Source organism: Trichosurus vulpecula, chromosome 8, assembly GCF_011100635.1.
Source record: "Trichosurus vulpecula isolate mTriVul1 chromosome 8, mTriVul1.pri, whole genome shotgun sequence".
NCBI classification, from domain to species: domain Eukaryota; kingdom Metazoa; phylum Chordata; class Mammalia; order Diprotodontia; family Phalangeridae; genus Trichosurus; species Trichosurus vulpecula.
The window spans coordinates 159,357,621-159,373,706 of record NC_050580.1 but is presented as its reverse complement, the minus strand read 5'-3'; the positions used below and the strand labels follow the sequence as shown (position 1 = coordinate 159,373,706).

The window sequence follows — 16,086 nt, the reverse complement described above, 5'->3', positions numbered from 1 at the left end:
CCTTCCCTGGTCTAGCAGCATTTTCTAGCTCACAGTCTATGAGGCCCAAGGTATCACCGCTTAGGTAGTGGTGCCTCACGGAGGCATTCTTAATGATTAAAGGATAGTGGAGGAGGAGGGGAAGAACTACAGAAAAGAGGAAGGGACACTTTAAGGTATCCACGGCAGAAGAGGTAGTAGGATCATTGATGAAATCCGAGGCTGGCAGAGAAGCCTGGATTCAGCTCCTAATTCTGCCACTACATTAGAACCTTCAGAATCTCAGATTTGGAAGGGACCCCAGAGGCAATCTGTTCTAACCGCTCTAACCCATCTAACCAAGGATCTTCTCTACAACAGCCAAAATTAGATGGAGCTGCAAAGAATTTTACATACATTATCTCATTCACCATTCTGTGAAAAAGGTATTATTATTTCCCCCGTTTTGTAGGTAGGGAAACTGAGGACCAGAAAGCAGTCACACAGGAAGTGACTGAGGTGCATCTGAATCCAGGTCTTGATGATTTGGAGCCCTAGCTACTAACTATAACTAACCATATCTACTTGAAGACCTCTTGCAAGAGGGAAGCTACTGCCACCTGAAGCTGGCCATTCCACTTTTAGACAGCTCTAATTGTCACGGAATTTCCCCCTTAGATCAAACTTAAATCTGCCTTTCTCTTATTGGCTTGTCCTCTAAGACTCTTTGATGGATTCAGCAGCCTTGTAAATGTTTACCCACCAATTATTTACCAGGTTATGCGGGTAGTAAAACTAAGCCGAATCAACATTTCTTTCTCACTTGGTATAAATTGTCAGTTGCTCGAAGGGAATTGTTGAGCAGCTATTTGGTAAAGCTACTGGGGAATTATAAAAGAGACAGCTCAGTTGCCAGTCTTGTGACTTCTGGGCCCTGGTGCCTACCTTGAATCTTCTGTCATACTTGATGACTGTATCTGCAAAGTCAATCTTCTCTCGCTTGCCGACGAACTGCCGGAGCTCTGGGTGTTCATCCATTCCAATGTAATCACCAATGAAGTTCCTGTTAATGCTATTTCTCCTTCTCTCTTTCTTGTTCAGGAGCAGGTCGGAGGCTGAGATTCCCCCGGAGGATAAAGAACACAAAGGGAAAAAGCGATCATGTTAGAAGGGGCAGAGAAGAACTTAGCATGAAAGTATCAGAGAGTATTATGTGAATCTTTTAGGGGAATTGTATGTTCATATCCTGACAAAAATAATGATAAGTTCCAGACCCATCTGGTGCTGGCTTAGTCTCAAGACTTGATAAATGCACGATCAATTTATTTATATACCTTCTTCTCTCATCTGGACATATTTCTTTCGGGCCACAAATTTCCTCCAAGTTTTCTGTATCACCCGGGCATATCCATCGTATTTTCTCTCTCTCATTTCTTCCAGAAGAAATAACTGTTAAATGGAGAGGAAAACAAACATCAGCTATTTTCTGAGTTTTATTGATATCTTTTATTTTATATCAGTCATTTCCCTGTTCCTCTTTCCCCCAGCGAACCCTGCCTAGTAACAACAAAAAAGTCAATCAAAGCTGACCTATATTGACAAGTTTTTGACACTATATGCAATAATCTACCAACCATTTTTTGGTTTTCTTTTGAGACTGGGTCTTCCTAGAGCTCCAAGCTCTGTTTCAACCTGAGCCAGTACTCCCCTTTTTAGGTGGTCTGTTGGTTCACTGCTCCCAGAGTCTCACCAGACTTAGTGCATAGCCCTCTGAAACTCAGAACTCCCAACTTAAGCGATCCACCAGTCTCAGAGTCCTTGATAGCAGGGACTGGAAGGCATGCACCACTATGGATGGCCCCACAAATACAGTCAACTCAATTACTTAGTTGAGGGAGCTTTTAATTTTGTGATTCAACATGAGATAAGGGAATTAAAGGTTTGAATCAGACTCATATGCTTCCTCTTCTTCTTTGGGAGGAAGCATGATACAATGAAAAGAGTACAGCTTCTTGAACCAGATAGTCTGGGTTGATTTTCAAGTTCTGCTGATTTGTGATCTTGTGTAAGACACCTAACCTGTATGGGCCTCAGTTACCTTAACTCTAAAGTGAGGCAGTTGGACGAGATGACGTCCAAGGTTCCTTCTACCTCTAAATAAATTATCCTAAGGAGACAGAGATTGGGACTGGGTTTGTGATCTCATTGGTATAGTGAATTCCCAGGGGAGTGAGCTCTCTCTGTGAAGGCAGGTTAGCACCTTCTTTGTTATTTATAGTCTATAAGAGTTCATATCCTGGATAAGCACCCATTATGAGTTTAAATGACTTGCCCAGGGTCACAAATCCAGAATGTGACAGAGGTGGTACCTGAACCCTGGACTTTGACCCAACTCTATCCACTATGCCATGTTGTTTCTCAGCTATCTATCCTCAACTAGGTGGGAAAACATCTCAGTAACTAATTCTCTTGCAGATACTCTTTCTCCTAAAGTTCTTGTGATAGAGGACAAATGGATTTGATTGTATAGCCTGCATCATGTAATTCAGCACAATTTCACATAATATTATATTTTTAGAATAATAACAACCAGCATTTATATAGAGCTGTAAGATTTATAAAGTGCTTTACAAATCCTATTTCATTTGATCCTCACAACAAACCTAAGAGGTTGGGTGCTAGCCCTGTTTTACAGAAGAGGAAACAGGGATGCAGTGTTTAAGTGACTTGCCCAGGCTCACATAGCTAGTAACTATCTGAGGTCAGATTTGAACTTGGGTCTCCCTGACTTAAGGTCCAGAGCTCTGTCTACTGTGCCACCTCACTGTTTTCATGTATATTAGTCTTATTTCCTTAACTGGATGGTAAATTTTTTGAGGGTAAGGATCATGTCTTATATGTAGTATCTATCACAGTGTCAAACACATCAGATGCTTTTAAAAATGCCTATTTATTTAAGTAATTGATACTGGGTATTATATACAGTCCTTTTTAAGATATATTCAAGGCAGATCTTGGGTCGTGAAAAGGAGAGTGGCTGATTTTTTCTTATACGAAAAACACTAGTTTCCCATCTAATGTGATTCTGCAAATGATCTCCAAACTGAAAGTGATGAAACATGAAATGAGTTTTTGCCACTGTAAAGCCGTATCAATTTAAGGCCACTGTTTGAAAAGGTGATTGGCATGGGTTGATCAATCATGAATGTCGTGTTAATTAAGATGGGCAAAATTATTTCCTTGCCTTATGTTTTCCTTCCTTTCATACTCATCAACTTTTTTTAAACATGGAACAATGTCCCTGACTTCACAGAATGAAACTGAAGGGAAAAATCCTACAATGAAGAAAACTGAAAGCCCATAGTAAAAATATTCTGATAAAAATAACTGGGCTTAGTTATGAAGGAACAGGACTTTATTTCTTGTTTCATAGTTCTATATTCCTCACCACCCACACTCCCATCAACTTCTTGCAATCTGTCTTCTGTACCCACTGTGCTACTGAAGCTGTTCTCTCAAAGCCACCAATGACTTCCTAGTTACCAAACCCAATGGTAAAGAGACTGTTGATCATTGTTCCCCTCAACCTGTCAGTCACTCAGTCAACAAATATTAAGCACCTACCATGTGCCAAACACTGCACTAGGTTCTCTCTCCTTACATGTCATTGGAGATACCACATCTTCTATCAGTTTTCCTCTTACTTTTCTAAGGGTTTCTTTCTTGCCTCCTCTCCCTAAGCCCATATGCCCAATGTTCCTCTAGGGTCTGTTTTTGGTCCTGTATTTTCTACATTGGCAACTTCGTTCATCTTCATGGCTTCAACTATTATCTGGATACAATTGACTTCCGAAATCCATGTCTCCATACATGAGTATGGAGGTATACATATATATCCATAGTATGGACTTATATATCCAGCTACTTAATTGGCAGCTCAATTTCACTGTCCTCCACCAGCACCTTAAATTCATCATGTCATAAGATCACAGATCTAGAGCTAGAAGGGTCCTTAAAGGTAATCTAGTATTATATCTACATCTGTCTGTCTGTCTGTCTGTCTATCTATGGCTATAGATTGATAGGTAGATGGATATAGGTAGATAGATAGATAGAAGAAAACTGAGGTCCTAAGACCCAGTAACTTGCCCAATGTTGCACACATAGGTAAGTGGCAAAGCTCTGATTTACATCGTGGTCTTTGATCTCTAAATTCAATATTCTTTCTACTGCACCATGCTATGAGGGAAAGGAAAGGTTGGAGTAGGAAAGGGGACTCAGCATTTTAAAGCACCTACTATATGGGCTAGGCACTGTGCTAAGTTTTTTTGGGGGGAGGGCAGGGGTTAAGTGACTTGCCCAAAGTCACTCAGCTAGTACATATGTCAAGTGTCTCAGGCCGGATTTGAACTCAGGTCCTCTTGACTCCAGGGTCAGTGCTCTACTCGCTGCGCCACCTAGCTGCCACTACTGTGCTCAGTTCTTTACAAGTATCATCTCATTTGATCCCCACAACCCTGTGAGGTAAGTGTCCACTTTACAGTTGAGGAAACTGAGGCAGTTAAGTACTTTGCTCAGGGACATACAGCTAATAAGTGTCTGAGGCTAGATTTGAATTTAGAATTTCTTGACCAAGCACTCTTCTGTCCATTATGCCACCTCACTGCTTCTTTTTAATTTTTTTGGATCTCACTGGTTTGATTAGTGGTATGAATGTTCACCTAATCTCCCATGATGGAAACTTTGGTATTCTCATTAACTCATTCTCTCTCATGTGCACTATCTGGTAAGTTACCAGGCCCTACCAATTTTACTTCCGCACTTTCTTGTATCCTTGCCCAAGTCTTCATTCCCACTGATGCAATCTTAATATACTACCACCCATCTGGGGTCTTTATTTTTTTTAGCAGTGGGGAGGGAAGAGGCAACCAAGGTTAAGTGACTTGCCAAGGGTCACATATATAGTAAGTATCTGAGGCTAGATTTTAACTCAGGTCCTCCTTTCTCTGGGGTTGGTATACTATCCACTGCACCACCTAGCTGCCCCTCAGCTGGACTCCTTTAGTGTCACCCTGACAACTCCTTCAACTTCACTCTCTGTCCCTTCAACCTACCTGTTTGGATTGTGCTTTACCCAGCAGACAGGCATCTTCTTTGCATTGAGATCCAGTCATGTCACCCATTGCTCAAAACCTGTTAATCGCTCCCTACTGTCTACTTAGCAAAATTAAAAATATTCTGTCTGGAATTCAAAGCAAGCATCTCTTCAGAGCTGGAAGGAACCTTGGAGGTCATCTAGTCCTGCTGCCTCATTTTAGAATTAAGGTAACTGAGGCCCATAGAGGTTAAATGACTTGCCCAAGGTCACAAAGGTTCTTGAAATTCAGCCCAGATTATCTGGTTCAAGAATTCAGTCCACAAGTATTTAGCGCTTTCTGGGTGATGAGAGGCTGAGTAGTATAGTGGACAGAGAGCTGGAATGGGAACCTGGGAGATCTGAGTTCAAATCCTACCTCTGACATCCGATGGTCATGTGATACTTGGCACTCTAGGCAATCCTTTAAAATTATAAATTGTAGAGAAGATGCCCACTTGCACTGGTAGAGGGAGTTCTTTATACCAGTGTTCAGTTCCTATTACCCACCACGTGCTAGGTACTGTGCTTCATGATCGCTCTCCCTCCCTCCCTCCCTCTCTCTCTCTCTCTCTCTCTCTCTCTCTCTAGATAAATAGATGGTCTACATTCTGATTTTTGGAGCTTTCGTGTTATTTGGCTTTATTCAATCACTCCTCTATTTCTAGAGGTTCTCCTTTTCCCCCTCACCTGTTGAATTTTTACCCATCTTTCAAGCCCAACTCAAGTGCAAACACCTCCATGAAGCTGTCCTTGATGCCCTTCAGAAGGTAATGACTTCTCTCAACTTGTATCTCACATAGGCTATTTTATCTTTGATACGCTAGTTATTTTGAATTATATTTATTTATCTATATGAAACATCCCATAGGAGTATATTGGGATAACATGCAGTGGGTTGGCCTTGGAACTACTTAGGAAAGCCTGGATTCAAGTTCTGTCTTTGACACGTAGCCCAGGCAATCCTCTAAGACCATAACTTACCCATTGACAATCTGCATTGGTAGAATTGGTTTCCACATTGGAAAATCCAATAGCAATAGTATAACCATTTTAGATCCTCTCTACTTCCCCAAACAACTAAACCCTGTAAGTTCCACGAGGGTATAGACTTACTTAAACCTTTTCTCTCAGATAAATATTGGTTAAATAAGTTGAAAACAACCCTCAGAAACTACTGCCCATACACAAAAAGACTGGTTGAAAAAGTACACCCAATGTACTACCTCTAACCTCCTGGCCATCTCAATGTTCTTACACTTTTCTTCCAAGCCTAATATGACTACATGTCCATAGCAAAAGACAGGACCAGAATCCCATAAAAATCAAGTAGGAAGGGAGAGTTCACTTGTACCCACTGGTTTATGTATCTTTTTTCTTAGGTGATCTTGGTTCATGTCAGTTGTCCAAAGTAATCACCTTTTCAGACAGTTTGACGAGAGTATTTCTTATTGGATTGAGCATTTCTGAGCAAATACATTTAGCTTCCTTTTGGTTTTGGAATTATTTTGGGAATTCCAGAGAAAAGACACTAGTGACTCACAAAACAGAACAAAGAGGCTACCAATTCACGACTGCCTAGAGGCTGTTGCAATGCCAAATGGGATCTTTCCCTCCAAGATCAGCTTGATTTTGTACTGCTTGCAAAAAACCCTGGGGTTAGAAACCAGGGAGGTTAGCAAAAGGAAAAACATCCCCATCTTTGAGCTGGACTGTTCAATGTGGCTTCTCAAAGCAAACAGATCGTTTTGCAAATTCAGCAGAGTCACTACAAGGACCGAACCAAGTCACATGATGAAAGAACTGTGAAAGACATCTTTGCAGAGCACCTGGGGGCCAGGGACTGATGAGTGTGTGTACAAGCTTGGGGTGGGAACTGGGGTGTTCAAATGATGTCATTCACACAATTGGGGAGGATAAATTGAAAAGAAAAAAACAAAAATAAACCTTTGGAATTTTGAAGTTGAATCTCCCAATTCAACAAAGGGGTAGAGGGAGGGAGTGAGAAAAGGGCATTAAATGTGTTGGCTGTTTTAATTACATAGGAAAATCTGCAAGTTAAAAGCAAAAGAGGATCTAGAACTACAGAGGATGTTCTGCATTGGACCAATAAATCAGTTGGCTCCATTTTAGAAAAATTGGTGGAAAAAAAAACAGGAACTGTTCTGTGGGTTGCTTAATGATATGTGACGCAACATTTTAATTTTAAATATAGAAATGAAGTCACTGCAAAGCTACAAATAACTCAAAGTGCAAAATGCTACCACATCCTTTTCATAAATGGATTTTATCGATGTGTGCCATTTAATTTCATATTTTGAAGGCCAAGAGACAGATGTTCTGAATTGGAACAAAAAGCCACGAAAATGCTCTGACCCCTCAGCCTTAGGAAAGCATCGCAAAACCTGATGAAATATTCTTGGATGTATCAAAACCAATTGCACAAAGACATGATTAAATATTAACATGACTTCCATGGCTTTCTTCTAGGCTGTTGCCACTTAAAGGCAGACAAATGAAGCCTTGCTAAGCAAAGATCCAACTGGGTGCAGCCCTCATCTCATGACCATTTTCCCTATTCTCCTGATGATTGTGAATTTTTGTAATACAAAGCAACCCTGCAGTCATTCGTTTCAATTCAATAAGCATTTATTAGACAATTACTATGTGTAAGTTGCCATACTAGGAATACAAAGAAAAATAGTTCCTGACCACAAGGAGCTTACATTACTGGGCAAAAACAATATGCATACAGGCAATTTGAGGAGAAAGAGAACACCAATATCTGGGGGGTTCAGGGAACTGTAAGTGGTTCCATATGAGCTGACCCTTGAACGAAGATAAAGATTCTAAGATGGGGAAGTGAGGGACTTCTTTAATAAGAACTACATATATTAATCCTTTGATGGATTTGGGATCTCATCAATGTGGATACTTCCTCCAATGGTATAGACTACAACTCATTATGACTTTTCATTCCACACAACTCTTCTCTATATTTTTCTCCCTTTATACTATAGCTGGGTGGTACAATGGATAGGGGACTGGGCCTATAATTAGGAATCTGTTTGCCTCAGTTTCCTCATTTGTGAAATGGGGAAAATAATCATACCTACTTCCCTTCACTTGTTGTGAGGATCAAATGAGATAACGATTGTAAAGCAATTAGCATAGTGTTTGGTACATAGCAAGTGCGATATAAATGTTGGCTGTTATTTTTGTTTTGCACGTTCATAGTCTCTCTCCCACTAGAATGTGAGTTTTTTTGAGGGCAGATATCATGTTTTTACCTTTCTTTGTATCCCCAGCACTAAACACAATGTCTGGCACATAGTTAACACTTAAATGCTGTTGACTGACTGATAGTTTCTGGTAGATCCTCAATAGGAGTACACCCAATGTTCTGGGACTCTTGACATTTAACGACAGAAAACACTGGTATCCCATACTCTTACTACATGATTGGCCCAACTCATTTCCTAGTCATACATCTTTCTGATGTCACCTTTTACAATACTTCTCATGTGCAGTTTTTCCTTTGTATTATGTTATGGTCTTCCACCTACCATACACAACACTCCAATGCCCATTGGGTGACCTAAAGTTTTAATTCTTCAGGGACTGTCATATTCTATGACTCATAACCATGAAGCATTATTGGAAGAATATTGATTTTTAAACGGCAGATCTTTGTTGCAAGGAGGAGACTGGAGTCATTAAAAACATTGCAAAATTTCCCAAAGGCAACCCAGCCTCCTCTCCTCTGCCTGCCCAAAGCCAACGAACAGCACCGTATAATGATGGATAGGCTCCATGGATGGCCCATTGAATTACATCATAGTCTGGACAACAAGCATTCTTCATTCACATGGTTTTTCATTCATGAACACTTAGATTGAACTTTTAAAAGCAGTAGAGATCTCATTTAGGAGGCTCAGCAACGTTCTAGGGCTTAGCACAATGTTACTGGCAAACAGGAACATACAGAAGGAACTCACTGTCTATTGGGAAGCCCCTCTTTTATTTAGACCCTTCCCTCAACCTCCTTCTTGATAGTGGCAAATACATTTGGAAGACTCATCTTTGTGAGTTCAAATCTAGCCTCAGATACTTACTATAACTGTGTGATCCTAGGCAAGTCACTTAATCCTGTTTGCCTCAGTTTCCTCATCTCTAAAATGAGCCGGAGAAGGAAATAGCAAACCACCCCAGCATCTTTGCCATGAAAACCTCAGATGGGGTCACGAAGAGTTGGACACAACTGAACAACAACAAAAGGTCCATGCTAGTTTTAACATTCTCTGATGCTATGACTTAAAAACTGGTTATGTTCTCTTTCAGTTTGCTCTGATTAGGCTCCTCCCCACCTGCCTTGGATTCCATTTTCCAAGTCTTTTCCTTTATTGTGTGTAACTGAACCTTTCCCAAATTCATTTTTTTTAAAGCTGTAAAGCACAGAAAAGAACCTCTGAAATCCTAGTAAGAATTTCGTGACAAAATGTAATAACCTAATTTCCACATAATTTTTATATGCTCTTATCAAAGGCCTATTTGGTCTAGTCCATGATGCAAACACTATTCCTTAGTCTGCTTTTCTGGGCTATGAATAGTTTTCTGTTCTAGTCTTTATCCTCTACTTAGAGAAATTGAGGGTACTTCTTACAACCTACAAAAGCCTTCTGTAAAATAGTTAGGGGCAACGTTCTCTAAGATAGTACCTAGAACTATTACCTAGTAAGTGTTTAATAAATTCTTATTGACTTGATTATCAGTTTGTCTGGTGTTCACCCATGCTTGCAACAAGTTATTGAATTCTGCCTCACCATTCTGTTTTGATGCATCCTGTGAATACTGGTGCTTATGATTTCTAGTCTGGTCTGGCAACAAATTTCACAAAATCTATTGATTTCCTTAAAAGGGGATCTTGCAGCTTGTGAGGAAGCATTAGGGGACTCTGGGGCCAAACTGTTCAAATTTTGCCACTTACAAATCTTCCAACCTAGAAATTATTTATTCATTTCAAAGTCGCCCTTGATAATTTGGTGACCATGATGGGCTTTTCCCCATAGTGGGTAATTTTATATGTCAGTCTCTAACATAGAGCTAACTTCCTCATCAAAAAAGACAGAATTCTCTAAATTGGTACATTGAGGTTTGACAAGTGTGAGAACCACAAGACACTTATGCTTGACTAGGTTATTTGCATAACTAGCATTTCTACCAACCTTATCATAAATGCTTCTATCCCTCTGTTTTTTGTCCCCACATGCATCAGAAAATAAGTATTTATTAAGTGCCTACTATGTAGTGTCAGCCACTGTGCTAGGTCCTGGGGATACAAAGGAAAAAGTCAAACTGTTTTTGCCCTCAGAGAGCTTAAATTCTATCAGGAGAAGAGAAACACTTTTTACATATAAGTAAAGAAAAAACAGACACAAAGTAAAATCAAAGTAAATCCAGTGGGGGCCATGAGGGATGGACATTAGCAGGCAGCAGGAGATGGCATCAGCAAAGGTCTCATGTAGGAGACAGCATTTGAACTGACCTCTGACAAAAGACCCACAATGATTTAACAGCAAAGTGAGACCTCCCTCTATAACTTTTTAACAAGCCATTCACAGGTGCACTAAATCTGTTCACTTTGTGCGCTTCCAGAGTATAACCACATTATTTATCAACAACCTTTCTTTATTCTAAAGGTTCTTCTTTCCTTCCCATATTGACATATTGAGATAGTTCTATCTACCTTAAATTCTCTAAACTATATGGATATATTATTGTCTAAGCATCCTATGCTTTGCTCAGCCTTCTGGGAAGAGGCATAGGTATATGTCAAGATGTGTGAGTACCACACATTTAGTGGACATTCAGCTTCCCACAAGTCCTCTTCCCTGGATGACTAAGAGATCCTTCCCCATCAGCCACGTCATTCTCAACAATACATACTTACAGATTCAGGGGCTTTGATGAAGACTTTATTTCTTCCAAGTTGGAACTGATCAGCGTCCATGTTGACTGATTGCAGCAGGTGGAGAACACCTTGTTTCTCATCTCCTTTCCATGATGGCCAAGTTGCTTTGGTCAGAATGGCATATCTGAGGCAGTTGAGGAGAAAACAAGGAGAAAGAACTCAGAATTTTATGGGCTTTCCCAAGAGAAGGAGGGCAGAATTCTTGCCCCAAATGTTCACAGGGCCCAATGGTGACTGCTGAGAGACTTGGAAGTCCATCAGAATAGTTGGGAAAATGTTTACCTAGAGCATGTATAGCAAACATTTTTGTTGAAATAACTATCAAGTTTAGAGCTACACATCTCCTTTCTATCTGAGCATTTCTTTCCTGAGCCTCTGAAATCTAACTTTCATTCCTGCCCTCCCCTTGCCCCCAACAATGACATTCTTAAAGTACCACCAAGGGATTGGGGGGTGGGGTGGCAAATCCAAAAGTCTCTCTCTCCTTTTTGCTCCTCGCTCTTCCTTTTCTTCTAGCTGTGGGTATCTGTAAAAGTGCCATCTTGATCCTCTACTTTTCTTGCCCTATGCTCACTTACTGACTCTCCTTCTCCCCCTACTTCCCCTTCCCCAGCCCCTTTCCCCTGAATGAAGATGATTTCCAAATTACCTTCAGTTCTAACCTCTCTCTCATAACCTGTATTCCACTTCACTCTGCCCACCTACTTACAGAACACTTTCACTTGAATAACCCCAGATGAATCTTCCTAAAACAATGCCTTTATAATATTCTTTGTCCAAGAGTCTGCAACAACTCCTGACTGCCCATTACATTAAGCCCCAATTCCTGTACTTAGTATTTAGGCTTCTCCATGGTCTGGTGCTAACTTTCCTACCCAATCTTACTTCAACGCTTCTCTAGTCCATACTGCTTCTGACAAATGGATTTCTCAAGAGGAAGTATTACTAGGTACTACTTAATAAGGCACCATTTTCAATTGGCGAATGAATTTGTGGTATGCATAGTTGTTGCCTCAGTGTTTTAAAAATACTCCAAAAATGTGTTTTCTTGAGCAGACCAAACATTTCCCTGCGTATAGTCTGGTCTCAACTATTAAATTATTTAGCAACATTTTGTGACATTCAAAAGTAAATTCCAGCCCTCCTTAGGCCCGGATGATCCTGAATCCTGCCCAAGTTCAATAGAGGCCTGGGTAATGAGACTTTGGTGCTTATGGTTCTCAACTTACTTCTGCATATTTTAAGTACCCCACTTTGCTTTTCTGTAAATCTTGTTTAAAGCATCTACAAAATGTGCTGAAGGCCTTTCTCTGTTCGTTTTTGTATTTTAGGGGTACCAATGTAGCACTAAGGTACCCCACCTGTTAGTTTTCATTTGTGAAACATTACTGCTTCACCTCTTTTTCCAATCAAACATATTCATGATGTCTTTTATGCCCCATTAGTGCAAGTTATACACAGTTCACTTACATCCACTTTATTTCCATTGCCCCTTGGGTTACCTGCAATTTCAGTCCTTGTGAGATGGTGGCAAGTCATGATTCAAAGCTGAACAGCAATACTGCTGTTCATTAGTAGGGCTTTTGTACCATGAAATTTCTAAAATGGCATCAGATAAAGGGAAGAGGATAACCATTTATTAAGCAACTGCTTATGTTCCAAGCACTATGCTAAGCACTTTACAAATATCTCTTCTTATTCAATTCTGGGCTTATGCTGTTTTTTGCAAAGATATTAATGGCACTTTCTCAAGATTTCTCTCTTTCTCCAACCCCCCCCCCTCTCTTTCTCCCTCCCTCTCCCTGTTTCTGTCTCTCTCCTTCCTTTTCCTCCTTCCATTTATTTATCCACTCATCTATCCCAATAGGAACCCAAGGGGCTATCCATTCAAACAGAGGCTGTTACTTGAGCAAGAGAAGGATTATAGATCAGAGCTAGAAGGTTTCTTAGTCCAATTGTCCCATTTTATATTTGAGGAACCTGAAGATCAGAGAGGATAAGTTACTTGCTCAAAGTCAAACAGACAATGTACAATAGAGCTAGAATTAGAACCTGGATCATTTATTTCCTGATGTTTTCCTTCAGCTTTGTTTTGTCCTTTTAGATAGTTAAGCTGATCACTTTTGAGGGATGAGAGATTTCAAAGAGGAGACTTTATAGAATTTTGAGATTTGATGCAATTATTATCTTCCTTCAGATGAATTTATTCATCTCAAACAAAACAAACACTAACAATGAAAAGAAATTAAAAACCCCAAGGCCCATAAACAATTAAACGAAACCACATTAAAAAGTGGTTGTGAATGCTTGTACACATAGCTGTATCCTTTTATATATTATTTACCAATTAGTAAGTAAAACAAAAAAAAATATGCATCAACTTTTGTGCTTGGCACATAAGGAGCATGATATAAATATTAGCTATTATTAGGGACACCTAGGTGGTACAGTGGATAAAGCATCAGGCTTAGAATCAGGAAGACCTGAGTTCCAATCCAACCTTAGATGCTTACTAGCTGTGTGACTCTGGGCATATCGCTTCATCTGCTTGCCTTAGTTTCCTTCATCTGTAAAACGGGCATAATAATAGCCCCACTTCTCAGGGTTTGTTTGAGGATCAAATGAGATAATAATTGTGAGGAGCTTACATAGTGTCTGGCACATAGTAAGTGCTATATACACGTTAGATATTATTATTGTTATTAGCTAATATTTATATCTGGGGAAGGAAATGGCAAACCACTCCAGCATCTTTGCCAAGAAAACCCCAGATGGGGTCACAAAGAGTTGGACGTGACTGAACAACAAAAACAAAAATTTATATAGTGCTTTAAGATTTGCAAAGGACTAAATACTTTCTTACTTTATTCTTATAACAGCCCAAGGAGGTAGGCATCAATGTTATCCCATTTTATAGATAAGGAAACTGATACAGATGTCAAGTGACTTACTGAGGGTCACACAACTAAGTTAAGTGTTTGAGGCAGGTTTTGAACATGTGTTCCTGATTACAGGTTCAGTGCTCTAACCACTGCACCACCTAGTTTCCTTTCATCTATGTTATCCATGTTTTATCATTATATTTATTTCTGCTTGCCATTTTCTTCCCTGAAATCAATGTGCATATTGTTCTTTAGGTAGTACCACTTTGAGTCTATATCACTTTATATAAAGCTTCCCACCTTTCTCTGAATTTATAGGACCATTGACTTAGAGCAGGAAGCAACCTTAGAGGCCACCAAGTCCAACCCTGTCATTTTCCAGATGAGGAAACTGAGACACAGAAAGGCTAAGTGACTTGTGTAGGATCACACAACCAGTAAGAGTCTGAGGCTGGATTTGAAATCAGGTCCTCCTGACTCCAAGTTCAGTGCCCTACCTACTGTACCATGTAGACCCTCATTCTTCATATTCAGTATTCCTTATGGCATGGCATATTTTTCTATGGTACATTATACTTTCTTCATATGTCAATATTTATTTAGCCATTTCCCGATCATTAGACACATAATCTGTTTTCAGTATTGGTCTTCTTTGCTATTACAAGGTGATGCTGCTAAGAATATTTTCCTACAAATGAGTCTCTTTTTCTGTCTGTTTTCTCACATAGAGTATGAAGTGGGATTGCAGGTTTAAAATGTTTGGGGATTTTTCTAACTTTGGCTGCATTTTGATGAATTTTATTCTATTTTACATTGCCTTCCAAAATGGCCAAATCAATTCATGGCTCCAGCAGAAATGAATTGGCATGATGATTCCCCCACGTGTCAGTGAGCATTAAATTTTGTCACTTTTTACCATTTCTGGTATAAGTAGGCTGTAGCATATCACCAATGAAGAATACCAAGCACAAGAGTAAAGAATGTCTTTAAGAGATTGTATGATAAGAAGAGAAGATGAGCTGGCAATGGGCAAGTGTGAGAGGTCACAGGTGGGCAGCCAGAGTGTCCCACTGATTTTACTTTACACCGTTAAGAGAAACAAGGAAGCCTCAAGCACATCAGATGGACCCTCTTGGGCAAACTTTTGAATGCCTCAATTACCTTACTATGGATCTCTCTATTTTTTCCCCGCAATTATCAACACTTTTTCTAAGCAGTTGTTGATTGCTTGGGTTTCTTCTTTTGAGAACTGTCTGTTTATCTCTTTTGACCATGCCTTAGAGAATGGGCCACATTCTTTAAAAATTCGTGTCTACTCCCTATAGATTTCTCACTACATTTAGTATATTGGCATAATGAATCCCAGGAACCTTTGGAGAACGCTGCCATCAAAAAGGAACCCACCTTCCATTTTGAATTCTGGGAAGAATATCCTTTCATTATACTGCATTATATACTGTATATGTATAGTTTTATGCATATACAAGTCTCCTTATTTTTGTCATGATATTGATTTTTAGTAGGTCATTGAACAAAATTATTCCCATGGTTACATCTATCATAGGATCACAATGTTGATTTATGTAAGCACGGGAGACATTTCATGAATGAAGTACTTTTAAGGCTAGATTTGTTCTACCACTTCAAATGCTTTGAAAAAATCAACAACAAATAATACATTGACATGGTGGGATTTATATTCTTTACATCTCCCGGTTAGTTGTAAGACTGTGGAAATATTGTTTGCTGTAGAAAATCATCAGCAAAAGCCTATCTGTTCTTCTTTCATGTTTCCATCAAGGATACCCTAAATGTATGTAAAGAAACATCGAAATTAAGGCAAATGCTGACCAATTGTAATGACCAATTAAGATGTTAGAACCACTTGTCCACATCTGAACTTTTCCATTCTAGTATGCAATACACTATGTGAGGAAGTAGCAATGTTACTAGTTGCAGCAAAAAACTAGAAACATAGTTGGTGCCCATTGACTGGGGAATGATTGAAAAAAAGTTGTAGTGTGTGGATGTGATGGAATATTATTGTGAATTATTGTGAACAATTTACAATAAGATAGGATAAGTGTGAGAAATTCAAAGAAATGCAGGAAGATGCATATGAACTGATGCAGAACAAAATA

At 39.5% G+C, this 16,086-nt stretch overlaps 1 protein-coding gene across 1 annotated transcript in view; it reads right to left on the bottom strand.

Moving 5' to 3' along the window:
• MYO1E (myosin IE) overlaps window positions 1-16,086 on the bottom strand; it is a 232,909-nt gene that overhangs the window by 43,022 nt on the left and 173,801 nt on the right. The window contains exons 19-21 of the mRNA XM_036735924.1: window positions 11,043-11,187; window positions 1,293-1,407; window positions 904-1,073 (exon numbers count right to left, since the gene is read on the bottom strand). Coding sequence (XP_036591819.1) covers window positions 904-1,073; window positions 1,293-1,407; window positions 11,043-11,187 — 430 coding nt within the window. The remainder of the gene's footprint in view (window positions 1-903; window positions 1,074-1,292; window positions 1,408-11,042; window positions 11,188-16,086) is intronic.